The sequence below is a fragment of the Dicentrarchus labrax genome, unplaced genomic scaffold, assembly GCF_905237075.1.
Source record: "Dicentrarchus labrax unplaced genomic scaffold, dlabrax2021, whole genome shotgun sequence".
NCBI lineage: Eukaryota > Metazoa > Chordata > Actinopteri > Moronidae > Dicentrarchus > Dicentrarchus labrax.
The window spans coordinates 2,222,032-2,235,695 of NW_026136723.1; the positions used below are offsets into that span (position 1 = coordinate 2,222,032).

The following is a 13,664-nucleotide window of genomic DNA, read 5'->3' on the forward strand; positions in this document are numbered from 1 at the left end:
TTCTCTCAGTTCCATTGTGTGGATGATAGCTGTCAGGAGATCTCATCACTGAGTCTCTCTTATTACATGATTACAGGGTAATTATCCTGTGAAGTTGTCTTTGCCCGAATCTATGAAAGACGCTTAATGTCTTTTTAATGGGGTTTGGAGTTTGGAGACTTTTTTTTTGCCTTTTGTAGTTACTGTGGACTCTTCAATTTATTGCATTTACATGTGATTGGCCTGAAACAACGTGCCCTGATTAAGTGGCACTCGGATTCATCGTAATTTTCAGGCGCGGCGTCTCGCTCCAAGTTGTCAGTCAGACTCGCTTTATTTTTAACTTCTGGCCTTGGCTTTGTCAGCAAACGCTGTCATCTGCCAGCGTCTGATTAAGCTGGACCTGATGAAGCTCCTGTGATGTTTAGGACGAGCAACAACACAGAAACCTGGCTTGGGCTTTAGAGGACGGGGAGGGCGGGCAAGCGAAATGTCATGTTGCTTATCAAACCGAAACCTCCCATCTTTGATGTGGAGTTGCGTAACAACCAGAACAGTTCCGGAGGGTATATCTATGTTATTATAGACAATCACTGTATCAATATCTGCTTTATATGTGCCCTCTGAGTTTATCTACCACATATTGCCAAGATTTTCTCATCTGTGACCTTCTGAAATGAATAAAAAAAACATGTTTTTTAAAGATTTTTCTGTATTTTTGGCTTTCAGATTCAGAATCGAGTTCAGATTACTTTATTTGTACCCGTAGGTAGATTTGGTTTGCAGTAAAAGACATGGCATTCCCCTTGACAAAACATTTTAACAACAGACAATAGACAAATAGACAATAGACAAACATGGAAAATTATAAAAAAAATAAAAGTGTTCCAGGCTCACAAAGAATTACAAAGAGAGAACAATACACTTAAATAAATAACCGCTAGAATAAATAAGGTAAAAAAGTCTTTATTTTATGTTTGATTTTTTTCCAGTGTTGTTGTATTTACTGTCATAGTTGCCATTGATAGCAAAGTTTATTAGGACTGTAGCTAAGAATTATTTTCATTATTCATTAATCTGTCACACCGTTAATCGTTCAGTCTATAAAATGATCAGTAAAGAAAATGCCTATCACAATTTGCCAGGTCCTAAAGTGACATCTTCAATTTGTCTGATGAGCAGCCCAAAACCCAAAGATTTTCAATTTACAGCGAAACATTCGTTTAAAACAGATGATTTCCTTTTTGCAGCAAATATTTAAGAAGCTGGAATGATGCTCTGCAGTTCTGCTTGATATATAACTATTGCAATTGTAATACGTTATCTAGATAATTGCAGCTGTTAAGTATGCTGCTCATCTGTAAAACATCTTGCCCCAGTATTTGTATTTGTCACAACACTAAAATTGGATGTAGTGTTGTCAAAAATGTCTTTATTTGTGTTTGTGTGAAAACCCAAATCACCTTTTTTTGTCTCAAATACTGATATTGATCTGTATGACTGAGTCTACTATGAGTCAGATTTTAATCGATATCTGAAGCAAAATCTGATGTCAGTTTTATGATTTATGTTGCCAGGCCACTGTCACATAAATCCCAGTTCTGATGACGCAGATTAACTAGGTTTTGAGTGTTAAACTTTAGGAGCTTTGTTGCTTTTTATTGGTCATAAATATTTAATGTTGTAGAGAAATAAAGATTTGAAAAGTTTTATGGTTTAGGTTTATTATTTCAAATCCAACTTACTGTCTTTGAAGGAACAATCAAAGCGCATAACAGTACAACACGATGCATAGATTTTTTAATCCCAGTAAGAATAAATCTGTTGATGTGTTTTATCCTTAAATAGATAGACTGTTTCAGACAAAATCATAGTTTGCCTGTTTATAAAAGTGCAATTTATATATTTTCCAGTTCTGCCATTGCCCATCATGCAGTTTTCCCATTCTTTGTCTTATTCTGGGTGAATGCAGCACATCACATCACACACAAACAATATCAACATGAGTCCTCTCTATGTTTTTCTAACATGTATTTTTCTCTGCTTTTAGCCTTCCCCAAGTGGTTGCAGCACAGCTCACTGAACACAAACAATATTAACATGTAATTTCCTCCCTCTTTTTGTTTGTTTCTATGCAGCTTGAGCGCCACTGCTGTCTGTGATGCCCTCCCATGACGCCCAGGTCGGTAGCTGACACTGCCAGTGAGCGGGAGACGCCACTGCACAACCGGTCCTGGGCCGGCACCGTCAGCCGGTTCTCGCCCTCCCTCTCGCACGCTGGAGACTCCACCTCCACCCACCTACCAGTATCCACAACCATCAGCTCAGACCCACCCCAGTAAAGTCCCCTCAAAAACCGACACGCTGACGTCCTCGGCCAGCACCAGCAGCAGCAGCCAAAAACCACAGTATCTTCAACGCAAACAGCAACACCAGCACCGCCATTATCACCACCACCAGCAGCAGCCAACATGTCCAGTCGTAGAAAGTCCTCCACCCCCTGCATGGTCCGGGTCATCAATGACCTGCCTGAAGAGCAAGATGACCCTGAGGAAGTAATGGACATGGAAATATTGGCGGACAAAGATGTGACAGAAAAAGAACAATCACAATCATCTGAATCTGCAGAAAAGAGTCAAGACCCCCAGCAAGAGAATCCAGAGAATCAAGACCAGCAGATGTTTCCAAAACCAGTGGAAAACCAGAATCCTGAGCCATCAGAACAAGATGAGGAGTCAGGTAAAAAAGACCAGCCCCCTGTCATTGAAGATGTAGAAGCCACAGAGGAGAAGGACAGGGAAGGGGTTGAATCTGACCCGGCGTCCCAGAAAAAGCAGCCCAGAGGGTACGAGTGCAAGTACTGCCCGTTTTCAACGCAGAACCTGAATGACTTTAAAGAGCATGTGGACTCCAGCCACCCTAACGTCATTCTCAATCCGTTGTACCTCTGTGCTGTCTGCAACTTCAACACCAAGAAGTTTGACTCGCTCACAGGCCACAATGAGAGCCAGCACCCGGGCGAGACAAATTTCAAGTTCAAGAGGATAAAAATGAACAATCAGACTATCTTAGAGCAGACAATCGAAGGCAAGGACAATTCAGTTCAATGCGAAGTGACAAATGAACAGGGTGAAAACAACAGCAGTTCGGTGTTTCCACCTTGCATATCTACCACAGTGAAAACCCCAGAAAACATTCAGTCGCTGTTTCAAGGGAGCGAATTGAAAAGCCAGCTGGACAGCCTGATCCAGAAGGATCAAATAACAGCAGTGAACATCAACGGAACAGTCATCATCCCTGAACCCACCATCCTCCAAGGGCTCTCTCATGTCACCCCGATGCTCCAGCGCCCGCCCAACTTTAACTCTGTACCAAAAATAGCTGTTCCCTTGAACACCACCAAATATAACCCTTCTTTAGATGACAACTTGACGTTGATCACCTCCTTTAACAAGTTTCCTTACCCTACACATGCAGAGCTGTCGTGGCTGACAGCTGCCTCCAAGCACCCGGAGGAACAGATCAAAGTCTGGTTCACCACCCAGCGACTGAAGCAAGGTATCACCTGGTCCCCAGAGGAAGTGGAAGAAGCCAGGAAGAAGATGTTCAATGGCTCCATCCCTCCTGCCCATCACACGTTCACCGTCCTGCCTACAAGCCCAATCTCTCAGCCGTCTGCCAAATTCTCCCAGCAGCCCCTTGTCCACACTACAGTTGGGCATCCAAGTCATGTACGGACAGCCACATCCAATGGGTTCAGTGTAGTCACCACCACAAACTCTCCCGCTGGAGTTGCCATGGGCGCCAGTCTTTCCCTTAAACGAACACACCTGACAACAGTGTTTGGCCCGGAATCTAAGCGGCCCATCATGGCAGTTGCCCCCCATTCTGGTGACCCTAAAGACAAAGTCCTCATGGCTCCTCCTCCACCCCCTCCCCCCCAAAAAGACCGTCTCCCAATGGCTCCGCCTCCAGTTCCCATGGAGATGAAGAGACCTGTAGCAGTTCCTCTGGTCACAACAGAAATGAAGAGGTCATCCGCTACTGTGCCTTTAATGCCACCGCCATCATCGTCATCATCACCATCTTCGATGTCCAAAGGGAAGCTTCTCTCGACATTAGGAAACCCCAAAACAAAGCCGGTGGTGTCGCTTCACTCCATAGTCTTTCCAGAGTCTTTAACAAGACCAACGATAGTTCCCCCGCCTATCTTTGCCCCGTCATTTAAAAACTCATTACTTTTTCCTCTTACTTCGCCCATCACTTCCAAAGAAAAGCACCAGAATACCCACGCTATGCCAGCTGCTGATTTGAAGCTTCCAAACTCCCCTCCTCTAATTACCACACAGATAAGGAGGCCTCCCATTATCCAGTCCATTCGTGCTCCGGCCAAAGCCCCATCCCAGATTCCAGGGTTCCCCTTAGATAGCAAGAAACTAAAAGAGCAGCAAGGAGTTGAGCTGAAAGCCAGCTACCCCAGAGGAGACAAGGTACTCACTCCTCTGGCAGAGGCCAACGGGACATCTCGCTCAGACAGCAAATGGCCCCACGATCAAAACTCCCTTGCTCACAACAACGGAGTCCATTTGGATGGTGGTGAGCCGCCAGCAGTGTTGAAACCAGACTTTCAGCAAAAGTCCTCGGTGCTGACCCAATTCCCCTTGCTGGAGAGGATGAAAGGAAAGACAGCGGAACAGCTAAAGATCTTGGAGGAGAACTTCTTGAGGAACAGCTTTCCCACACACAGCGACGTGGACAATCTGGCAGGCACCACCCACCTGTCTCACCAGGAAATCGACAGCTGGTTTGTGGAGCGCCGTGCACTACGTGACAACCTAGAACAAGCCCTTCTCAACTCCATGGGCACTAAGAGGATGGGCGCCGGTGGGATCGCCGGCATCACCAAGAAACGACTTCATCAGCAGCAACAGCAACACCAAACTCTACAGCTGAATGGGATTCACAAGCCAAGCACCGGCGTGGGCCACCTTAAAAGTCCTCTTCCACCCTCGCACACCCTGCCCATCATTGCTCCAGGCACCATTGCCCCCTCCATCCCCAACCCGAATTCCTGCTCAGTGCCTCCAGACAGCCGATCCCTGGCGCTCCTCAAGGACGATTTTGCTCAAACGCGGTGGCCTTCCCCTGAGGAGTTCAGCCAACTGGAGGGTCGGACAGGACTGGCTCGCGCCGAACTCGCCCGCTGGTTCAACGAAAGCCAGCTGCAGAGCGGCAGCATGGAGCTGACAGAACTTTTTCACAACAATGGAGTGAATGGAGGACAAGGGCCGCCTGTGAGCTCACCCGAAAACGCACCCCCAAGCATTATCCGGCGCTGTCAGGAAGGAGCCCTAACAAACAACAACAACGGCAGTAAAGTGTTGGAGGTTGAGTTGGGCTGGTTAATGGAGCAACGCGCTAACAGCCTCAGCAGTCAACACCACGATGAGCTTCAAGACCGGTTTGCTGGCAGGTACTGTATTCTTAGGATATTGATTGTTTTATGTATTTTGTTTTACTGTTCGAAGGGCCTTTCATTGGCATTATTTAAAAAACCTTTTAAATTTGATTCAGAAATAATCCTCTTCCATTGTTAGTCACACTTGATCCATTAAGAGGAAGGAGTACCTGGCTAGTTGGCTAATTTACATAAACAGTTAGTTAGGATTAGTTGTTAGCTAGTTAGTTATATCTGATAGCTAATGTAGAGCACATGGCAAAAAGGGGCTGAGCTTAGGAAGGGTCAATTTGGTGTGGTCACGACTTACTGGTGAACAATATACTAATGGTCTTTGTTCATACAAGATACAGTGTGAGGTTGCTTGGTAAAGTTTTAACACTGTACTAAATAGTTAAAGGCCGGACTTAATTAAGTGCTGTTACATTTGTGTATTAGTATATTTACATAAAATACATGAACAATTTAGCTGAGGAACAAAGCAAATCAAACCTCTACGTAGTGTCATGAATCTACTGTATGAGATGTTTGGATTATTTTCATGATATTAAAGTACAGATGCTCCTCTACAATTCACCTGTTTCTCTTTATAACCCTCTCCTCTTTTATGTTTAATATATGTGAGATGAATTATGATACAGTGGGTTTGACCATCGGTTGAGCACATCTGTGCCTCTCATGAAAAGAGTCAAGTCAATTTTATTCCTACAGCCTAAAATCACAAAATTGCCTCAAATGGCTTTACAGTCTGTACGACCTTCTCTTTCCTCTCTCCAATATTTTGTGCATTCAGTGCTCACTGAACTGCAGCACTGGCAGTTTCAATATCGTTTTCTACCCACAGACACCTTCTGTGGTGACCTGTGCGTCCAAAATAATTTTCTGCTTCCCCTCGAGGGCTTTGTGCTGTTGTTTTCTAGCTGCCACATTAACATTGTTTTCAGAACATTAACCTACAAATCTACGGGACTTTATTTAGTCTGCCTTCCTTTCCAGGAGCTTGGGACTTCTTTGGCCAAATACCAGAGCCATTAGGTTGGAAACCAATATCTCCACAATAATTTGGGCAAGAGTTTTATTCTTCCCGTGAGTCAGCTCTGGGTTTCCGGCTCAGTCTTTGAAAAGCACCACAGTATGAACCTGCACTCATGGCACATTGAAATCCTTCATGTCTCTTGTTGGTTTTATAAACTCTGTAAACAACAGTTTAGAGTACACAACGTAGAGAAAACAGGAGAATTAATGAGACTGCGATGTAAAGATATTGTACAGTAAATTATCTTAAAGCTGCTTAAGAAAAGTGTCTGCAGGGTTCAGACTGGGAGGGTTCACCTCTTATAAAAGCTGACAGTTTAAAATTATCTTTTTAATTTCACAAAGTAAAATTTGATTTGACATAAAGTTTTCATCACAGTGTCTTAAACAGTTGAGCCTCGTCATCTGTGGGCTCTTCTCGGTTGTTACAGTTGATTTACAATCTTCACATGAAGGAAATTAAATTATTTGGATTATTAGTTTCTCCTCATTAAAAAAGGTCCCACTTACGACCCACTTGTGTTAGCTCTGATTGTGAGCAATCGCCACGCTCAGAAATCTTAGTATGATTGACATTTTGAAAAACAAATATGTTTCTTTAGCAGAACATGTTGGTCGTTGTGTCCACAGATACAATATGTTATTTCATTTGTCACTGTGTGTTGTTTAAACAAAACTGAAATACATTGAGAAATAAAATTGAATAAAGAATTCAAAGGAGTTTTTAACAGTTTTAATACAAATGTAATACTGATGCCTCTATATGACCTACATAAACAAACAAGACCATCAGCTAGTAGATTGGCTGTCTCTATATAGTTATTTTTACCGTTATTCAGTCTGATTCCCCTTGAAATCATTGGAATGAGGCAGTGGAAACAGTACCATTTCTGTCCACAGAATCAACACAAAATGGAAGTTCTTTGTAGGGGCTTTAATTTATCCTTTATTGTGCACATTTGCTTGCTTTGTGTGTCTCTTTCTCCACAGTTAAGAAGTTACAGCTTGCAAACACACAGTTGGTACCAATAACATTTTATGACCATTTATACTTCTACACATGATCACCTCGTAAAATTAATACACTGTTAAATATTAAGCTGTCCGAAGGCATATAAAGCATTTAAAGGTTAATGTCACTCATGCGTCAGTAATGATAATCAGTCAATGTAATGTACTGTTTACAACCAATATGGAATACTGATGCCTCAATGTGACCTACATTAACAAGACCATCAGCCAGAAGATTGGCTGTTTCTATATTATTATTTTTAATGTCAGATTCCCCTTGAAATCAATGAAAGGAGGCAGTGGAAACACTTCCGCTTTAGTCCACAGGAGCCGCCAGAATCAACACAAAATGTTCCTCATAGTGGCTTTAAATACATCCTCAAAATACTGAATACTGTAAGAGCTTCTAATAAATAACAATAATAATATATTAAATATTATGAATATATGTTCTGGGAGCATCATTGGTACATTAACCGTAGATCATTTACAGTCATATTTACATTCTCTGTTGTTTACTAAAGTCTAACAAACATGTTGAATGCATTATCTTCTTTATACAATATATGCAAAGATTATTCTTTATATATGCATCCTTGTGCTAATAGAGCAGGAGACAAATACATATATTCATACTATATATTATGTATATATTATAGTGCCAAAAAAACAACAACCAACATTTATTTATTTATTTGTTTGTTTATTTGATGAAGGACAGAGCATGTTAATTAACCTCCTTTCAAATATTTTCATAGTGAAGCATACATCAGTAACGTCTCGTTTTAGATGTTTAACAGTCAAAAACAAACAATACAACTGGCAAAAGAAGCAAACCAACAAATGAAAAACAAAACCAAAACCAAAACAAACAAGTAAGATTGGAGCACGCTTAACTAATGTAATATACTACACACCCCCTAAAAAGACATTGCATAAAACTCAATAAAGAAAGTAAAGATGTAAACATGCCAGAGTTAGCAATGATGGTTATTAACATCCGTAGTCCGTAAACAGGTAACAGAAACAGAAACATTACATGAGTTGAAAAGGACAGAATATATAATGTATATTGTGTAACATTTCTCCACAGCTCCACTAAAGGTGAAAAATCTTTAAAACGATGGTCGATTATTGGTCGGTATGTATCAGTGCACCGGATCTGAACTCCATAATTACACTGTAACTGTTCCTGACAGACTGAGGCAGCAGAACGCGGCCGAGCTGAAGAACGGGGGACAGAACGGGGGAGTCGTGGGAGGAGCGCGGGAGGTGTTCGGGAGCTGGCTGCAGGACGGACACTCGAGGAGAGGACGGGAGCTGCTCCTGGACAGAGACAGGAAGATGGCGGAGGACACGTCTGGGAGGCTGACTGGATAAACGGTGAGAGCTGATTGGTTGATGTGTCTCTGAGGTCTGCGGGTGTCGACCAGCAGGATGCAGATAAAAGGCTACACTCATGTCAGAAATTAAATATTTTGTACATTTTAAAAGGACAATGTTTTTTTAATTAGACCTGCAACTGAATTACATTCACTACCAATACAAATTGAAGTGTTATTTCAGGCAGGGCACGAAGTCAGGCTTATTTTTCAGTTACAAAAATATAAAAAAAAAACAAAAAAAAAAAAAAAAAAAAAAAAAATTAATCCAATAAACCCTCCAAATAAAAAAAAAAAAAAAAAAAAAAAAAACCACACCTTTTAAAAAAAAAAAAAAAATAAAAAAAAAAAAGAGGCCTAATTATAAAATTTTTCTCCCCCCCCCCCCCTCCCCCCCCCCCAAACTTTTGCCCCCCTGTCTTTTTATTTAATTAAGATTTCTGATTGCCATTGACTGTACCCTGGGGGTCTCTGCTGCCGCTTCCTTTATAAACTTCCATGTATGCACATGGAAGGGCAGGGAGGGGGGCCCCCCCCCCTTTAATTTTTTTCCCACGGGGGGGGGGGGAGGAAGAGGAAGAAAAAAAAAAAAAAACCAAAAGTAAGTATACATGGAAGCATGAGATATTTTGAGGGTCCTGACTGAAGTGTTATTTCTTAGTTAAATTATTAATCACTTATTCCATAAGTAAGTATACATGAAGCATGAGTTAGGTTTTTTCAGTGGGACATGTTTGTGATCTGAGGAGTTATTTTCTTTACATTCAGTCTTACTGAACACATTGTGTTTGTCCTTGAGGTCTAACAAACATACTGAAAATGAAATGTGTGCAAAGCTGATTTTTCTAAACGTTTTAGACGGCGTCCGATCGCTTGAAGAGATAAAGTTTCATAGGATGCAAAATTAGTAAACGTCCCCGAGTCCAGGATGAGTCACGAAGAAATGGCAAACTCTAAAATACCATTAATTATACTAAAATACCTAAAGAATGACTTTATTGTTGTAGTTGGGCCAGATACCGTTATACTCTTTTAACGTCGACTTCATGGGGACTTTAATCAAAACACTTTTCTAGAAAAAGATTCGACATTGATGCCGGTGCATTTCTAAGCTCCCGCTGTGTTTATGCTCTTTAAATAAAGGATCAAATCTGTATAGCTCAATCTGTGGCTGCAGGTTTGTAGAAGTGATTTAACTCAGCGAGTCCCTGATGGTCCCCGGCGTCTCCCCTCCACTCCCCAGTCTGTTAGTGTTGAAGCCAACACCTCGATCCCAGGCAACAAACAAAACTCCTCCAGCCAGTCACCGTCTGTGTGTGTAGCTGTGTGAGTTTTGGCTACAACTGCTCAGCAACAAACACTAACTTCAGGAAAATTTAGGGAAAAAAAAAACATTATTGGAGGCCTAAAATAGCAGCAGCCCCCCTGGTGTGGTAAAGTTTGATAGATGAAAGGCTCCGCCTGGGGCAAAGAGTGACGACAGAGTCTGCTGCTTCTTCCCTCTGCTGTCTGTTCTGACAGAAGATTGAAAGTTTTAATGTTTCTATCAGGCTTTTGCTTATGAAAATAGAATCTGTTCAAATGATTTCCTCAAGACAAGCAGCCGTAAACACGACGGAGAATCAACTTCTGACACCGTCGCGTTTGAACGATTGTCACTACTTTGGGATGTCTTCAAAATCAACACATGACAGCTAAAATCAATAATCAATATGCAGCATTCTGAAAAACCAACAGCAACTGTAGCTTGTGTAAACAGAAATCTTCCTGTCAGTGATGTCTGATAATGTTTTTTTGTTGCTGTTTCCTGCTAGAATCTGACACTTTGAGTTCAATTCAAAAATACTTTATTTGTCTGTTGATGCAAAACATAAAGACATAAAATCAATTCATTCACACACATGAAAACACAGTAAAAATAGATAAATGCGTTCACAAAAAAATTTAAATAAAACCAAAGCAAAAACATAAGTACACAAGTTAAAGAGAGTATTAAATATAAAAGTAAAAAAACAAAGAGAGTTAAAGGAAGTAGCAGTTTAATGTCTACACACAGACTGAAGTTAAGTTATTACTCTTGAAGCAAAGGTTTATATTGGTGAATTAATATGTGAATATGAGATGAAACAGTTCAGCTTCAGACAGAACAAAGAACATATCAAACTCCAACGTACACAAACAAAAAATACATAAATAGGATATCTGATTTTCTAATCACTCTCACTCACTGTGACATTGCTACTTGATTTTTGTAAGGAATTGGTTCTCAACCTAGGGGTCAGGACCCCCACTAGGGGTCGCCAAAGCTTCACGAGGGGTCGCAAGGCCTTCTTGATTTTAAGGGTTTTTAAGAAAACTTAAAAAATATATATCTCAGCACTCATCTAATAGAACAACGCACAACTGTCAGGGGGAAGAAAACACTGATTTTGTCTATTTAGTATTTATGTTAAACATTATAAGAGAAATACATAATACAGACAGAGAATTGTATAAACAGTAAATAATCTGCTCAAAATTCATCCAAATCACTCGTTTTACACAAACTCCTTACAGTTAACGAGTTCACTGTTTGTGTCCGTTGTACAGTTTTTAATATCATATGAAATATGTCAATTAGTCAGGGGTCGTCCATAAATAATGGAAAAGGGTTGGGAACCACTGTTGTGAGGCATGCAGCCCTGCCCGTCTAACACAGAAAAACAATAAAGTTTTGCAGTGTTACAGGAGCTTTCCAGTGATATACTGTGTCACTTCCATAAAGTCAGATGCTGTAATGTAATTTAAATGAATACAAATATTCTGAAAGGAAAGAACAACAGAGTGTTTGTCTGCTGGTGTTGGAGGTTTTCTTCAGTCTGCTGCAGCTGCTGTCATAAACTCCTCCACTCTCCACCTCTCCGCTCCAACCCACACACTGAAAAACATCACTGGTATTTTCATAGAGTTCAATTCTTTACAGAAATAAGAGAATTTAACTTTTAATGTCAAACATATTAAAGCCTGAATCAAACTGTCCTAGCGAACTAGCGAGTCACCAGCAGCAGTAAGGGGTGAGGCATGTTGAAACATTCATGTTACAGTAGATTTAACAGGCCGAGGGAAGAGTGCGCTGATCTGATGCAGTTTGTGAGCAGGAGGATAAATTAACATGAGCTGCTATCTAAACTCTGGCAGTTTGTGACTGTGGCCGCACACTCATCTGCTCTGCCAGACGCTCGGTTCAGGTGCCAGTTATCATCGGAGGCTGAGTTCTGCTCTCCAAATCAGTTTGGCTCCCAGATTACTGACTGTGGCAGGTGAATGCTGGAATCCACCAAACGCTGTTGATGGAAAAACTGCTCCAGTTAGGTGTCGCTCTCCAAACTCTCTCCGAAAATTCAATATGTGGTAGGAACTAAAACTGGGAAATGTGGCTTAAAAAAAGAAAGATTTTTCTCAATCAGAATGAAGCTATTAACGAGATATTAGATTTACACTGAGCAGTACAAATATGATTTCATCAGATGTTATTAAATATGATGGCAGTTTTACATATATTTACATAGAGGGATCAAACAAATCCTATACACATTGAAGTTTCTAGAGCCAGCATGGAAGTAATAAAACCTGCAGTTCCTCTAACGGCCACTAGAGGCTGGCTCCAGCAGTGAGTCAGTCTCCATAAGGCTCAATATTAAAGCAGAAATAGATAAATGTGTTTACAGCCCGGTACAAAGAACGGTGATTTCCCCGTTCATGATTTTAATATACAACTCACCTGTTTAAATTACATTAAGGCTTTTAAAGTTATACATAATTAAAGGGCGTGGCTGCTCTGAGTGACAGGTAGTGGTTGTAAGGAGCAGTTAACAAAAGAAATATGTTAATTAGATTCGTTTTTGAGTTGTTATCGATTTACAACAATCTGCACTTGTCACTAAACATCGGCCATTTTTCCAATGGCACAAACGGAGGATTTTATTTCAGGCTTGTTTTTGCTTTTATTGGACAAAAGAGACAGTTGAGAGAAAAATGGATGATTTATAATCTTGCACAAGGACATCTACATGTATCACATGTTGCTTTCCTCAGTCAACACATCAAAGTAAATCCGCAAACAAATAAAAACCACTAAATAGAATTTGTTTTATTGTAATATTACCTTCAATGTTTTCAACACAATGATCACAAATTTATTTTTAAGTGCGATTATGTCACAACAACCCAATCTTCCTTTTACAAAAGATAAGTTGGTAATAAAACACAGCTTTACTCAGTGTAACAAACTTCTGCTGCTACAGTCTCATGTGACCTGTAGCTCATGGTGGCTCCTCTACTTGTGCTACAGGTTTAGTGTGTCAGACAAACATCGCAATCGTTTTATTAGCAAAGAAAACAGGAAGTAAACGCACCATACTTCACCAGGAGAGTCTTCATGCCTCTCGCTCTCTAATCCGGGCCTCTTACATTCATCAGGATGTTAAACTGACTCAAAAGAATCCTGTAATTAACTCTGTGGCTGCTGTTTAGAAGTTGTTACACAGTATTTATCATATTAAATATATCTAATGGTGTTTGTACTCTTTAATAGTAACAAGAAGAGGATATATATGTATACATATTTATATATTTATTGGTGTCTTCCAACACAAAAGTGCACAGAGGCAACACAAGAAGACACAAAAGTTTTAAAATCCCCAAAGTTTTTAAAATGTAGTTCTTAATTAAAATAATTTTTTTTATATTTTACTGTTTTTCTTTTATGTCTCTTTTTTGTTTTTTCTGATGCCTTCAGTCTGCCTGGCACTCATCTCTGC

At 40.6% G+C, this 13,664-nt stretch overlaps 1 protein-coding gene across 2 annotated transcripts in view; it reads left to right on the forward strand.

Annotated features, from left to right (window-relative positions):
• LOC127357975 (zinc fingers and homeoboxes protein 2) overlaps positions 1-13,664 on the forward strand; it is a 122,691-nt gene that overhangs the window by 100,032 nt on the left and 8,995 nt on the right. For both annotated transcript variants that reach the window (XM_051390691.1, XM_051390692.1), the window contains 2 exons: positions 2,118-5,452; positions 8,683-8,866. In XM_051390691.1, the coding sequence (XP_051246651.1) occupies positions 2,451-5,452; positions 8,683-8,863 (3,183 nt within the window). In that variant the 5' untranslated portion in view covers positions 2,118-2,450 and the 3' untranslated portion in view covers positions 8,864-8,866. The remainder of the gene's footprint in view (positions 1-2,117; positions 5,453-8,682; positions 8,867-13,664) is intronic.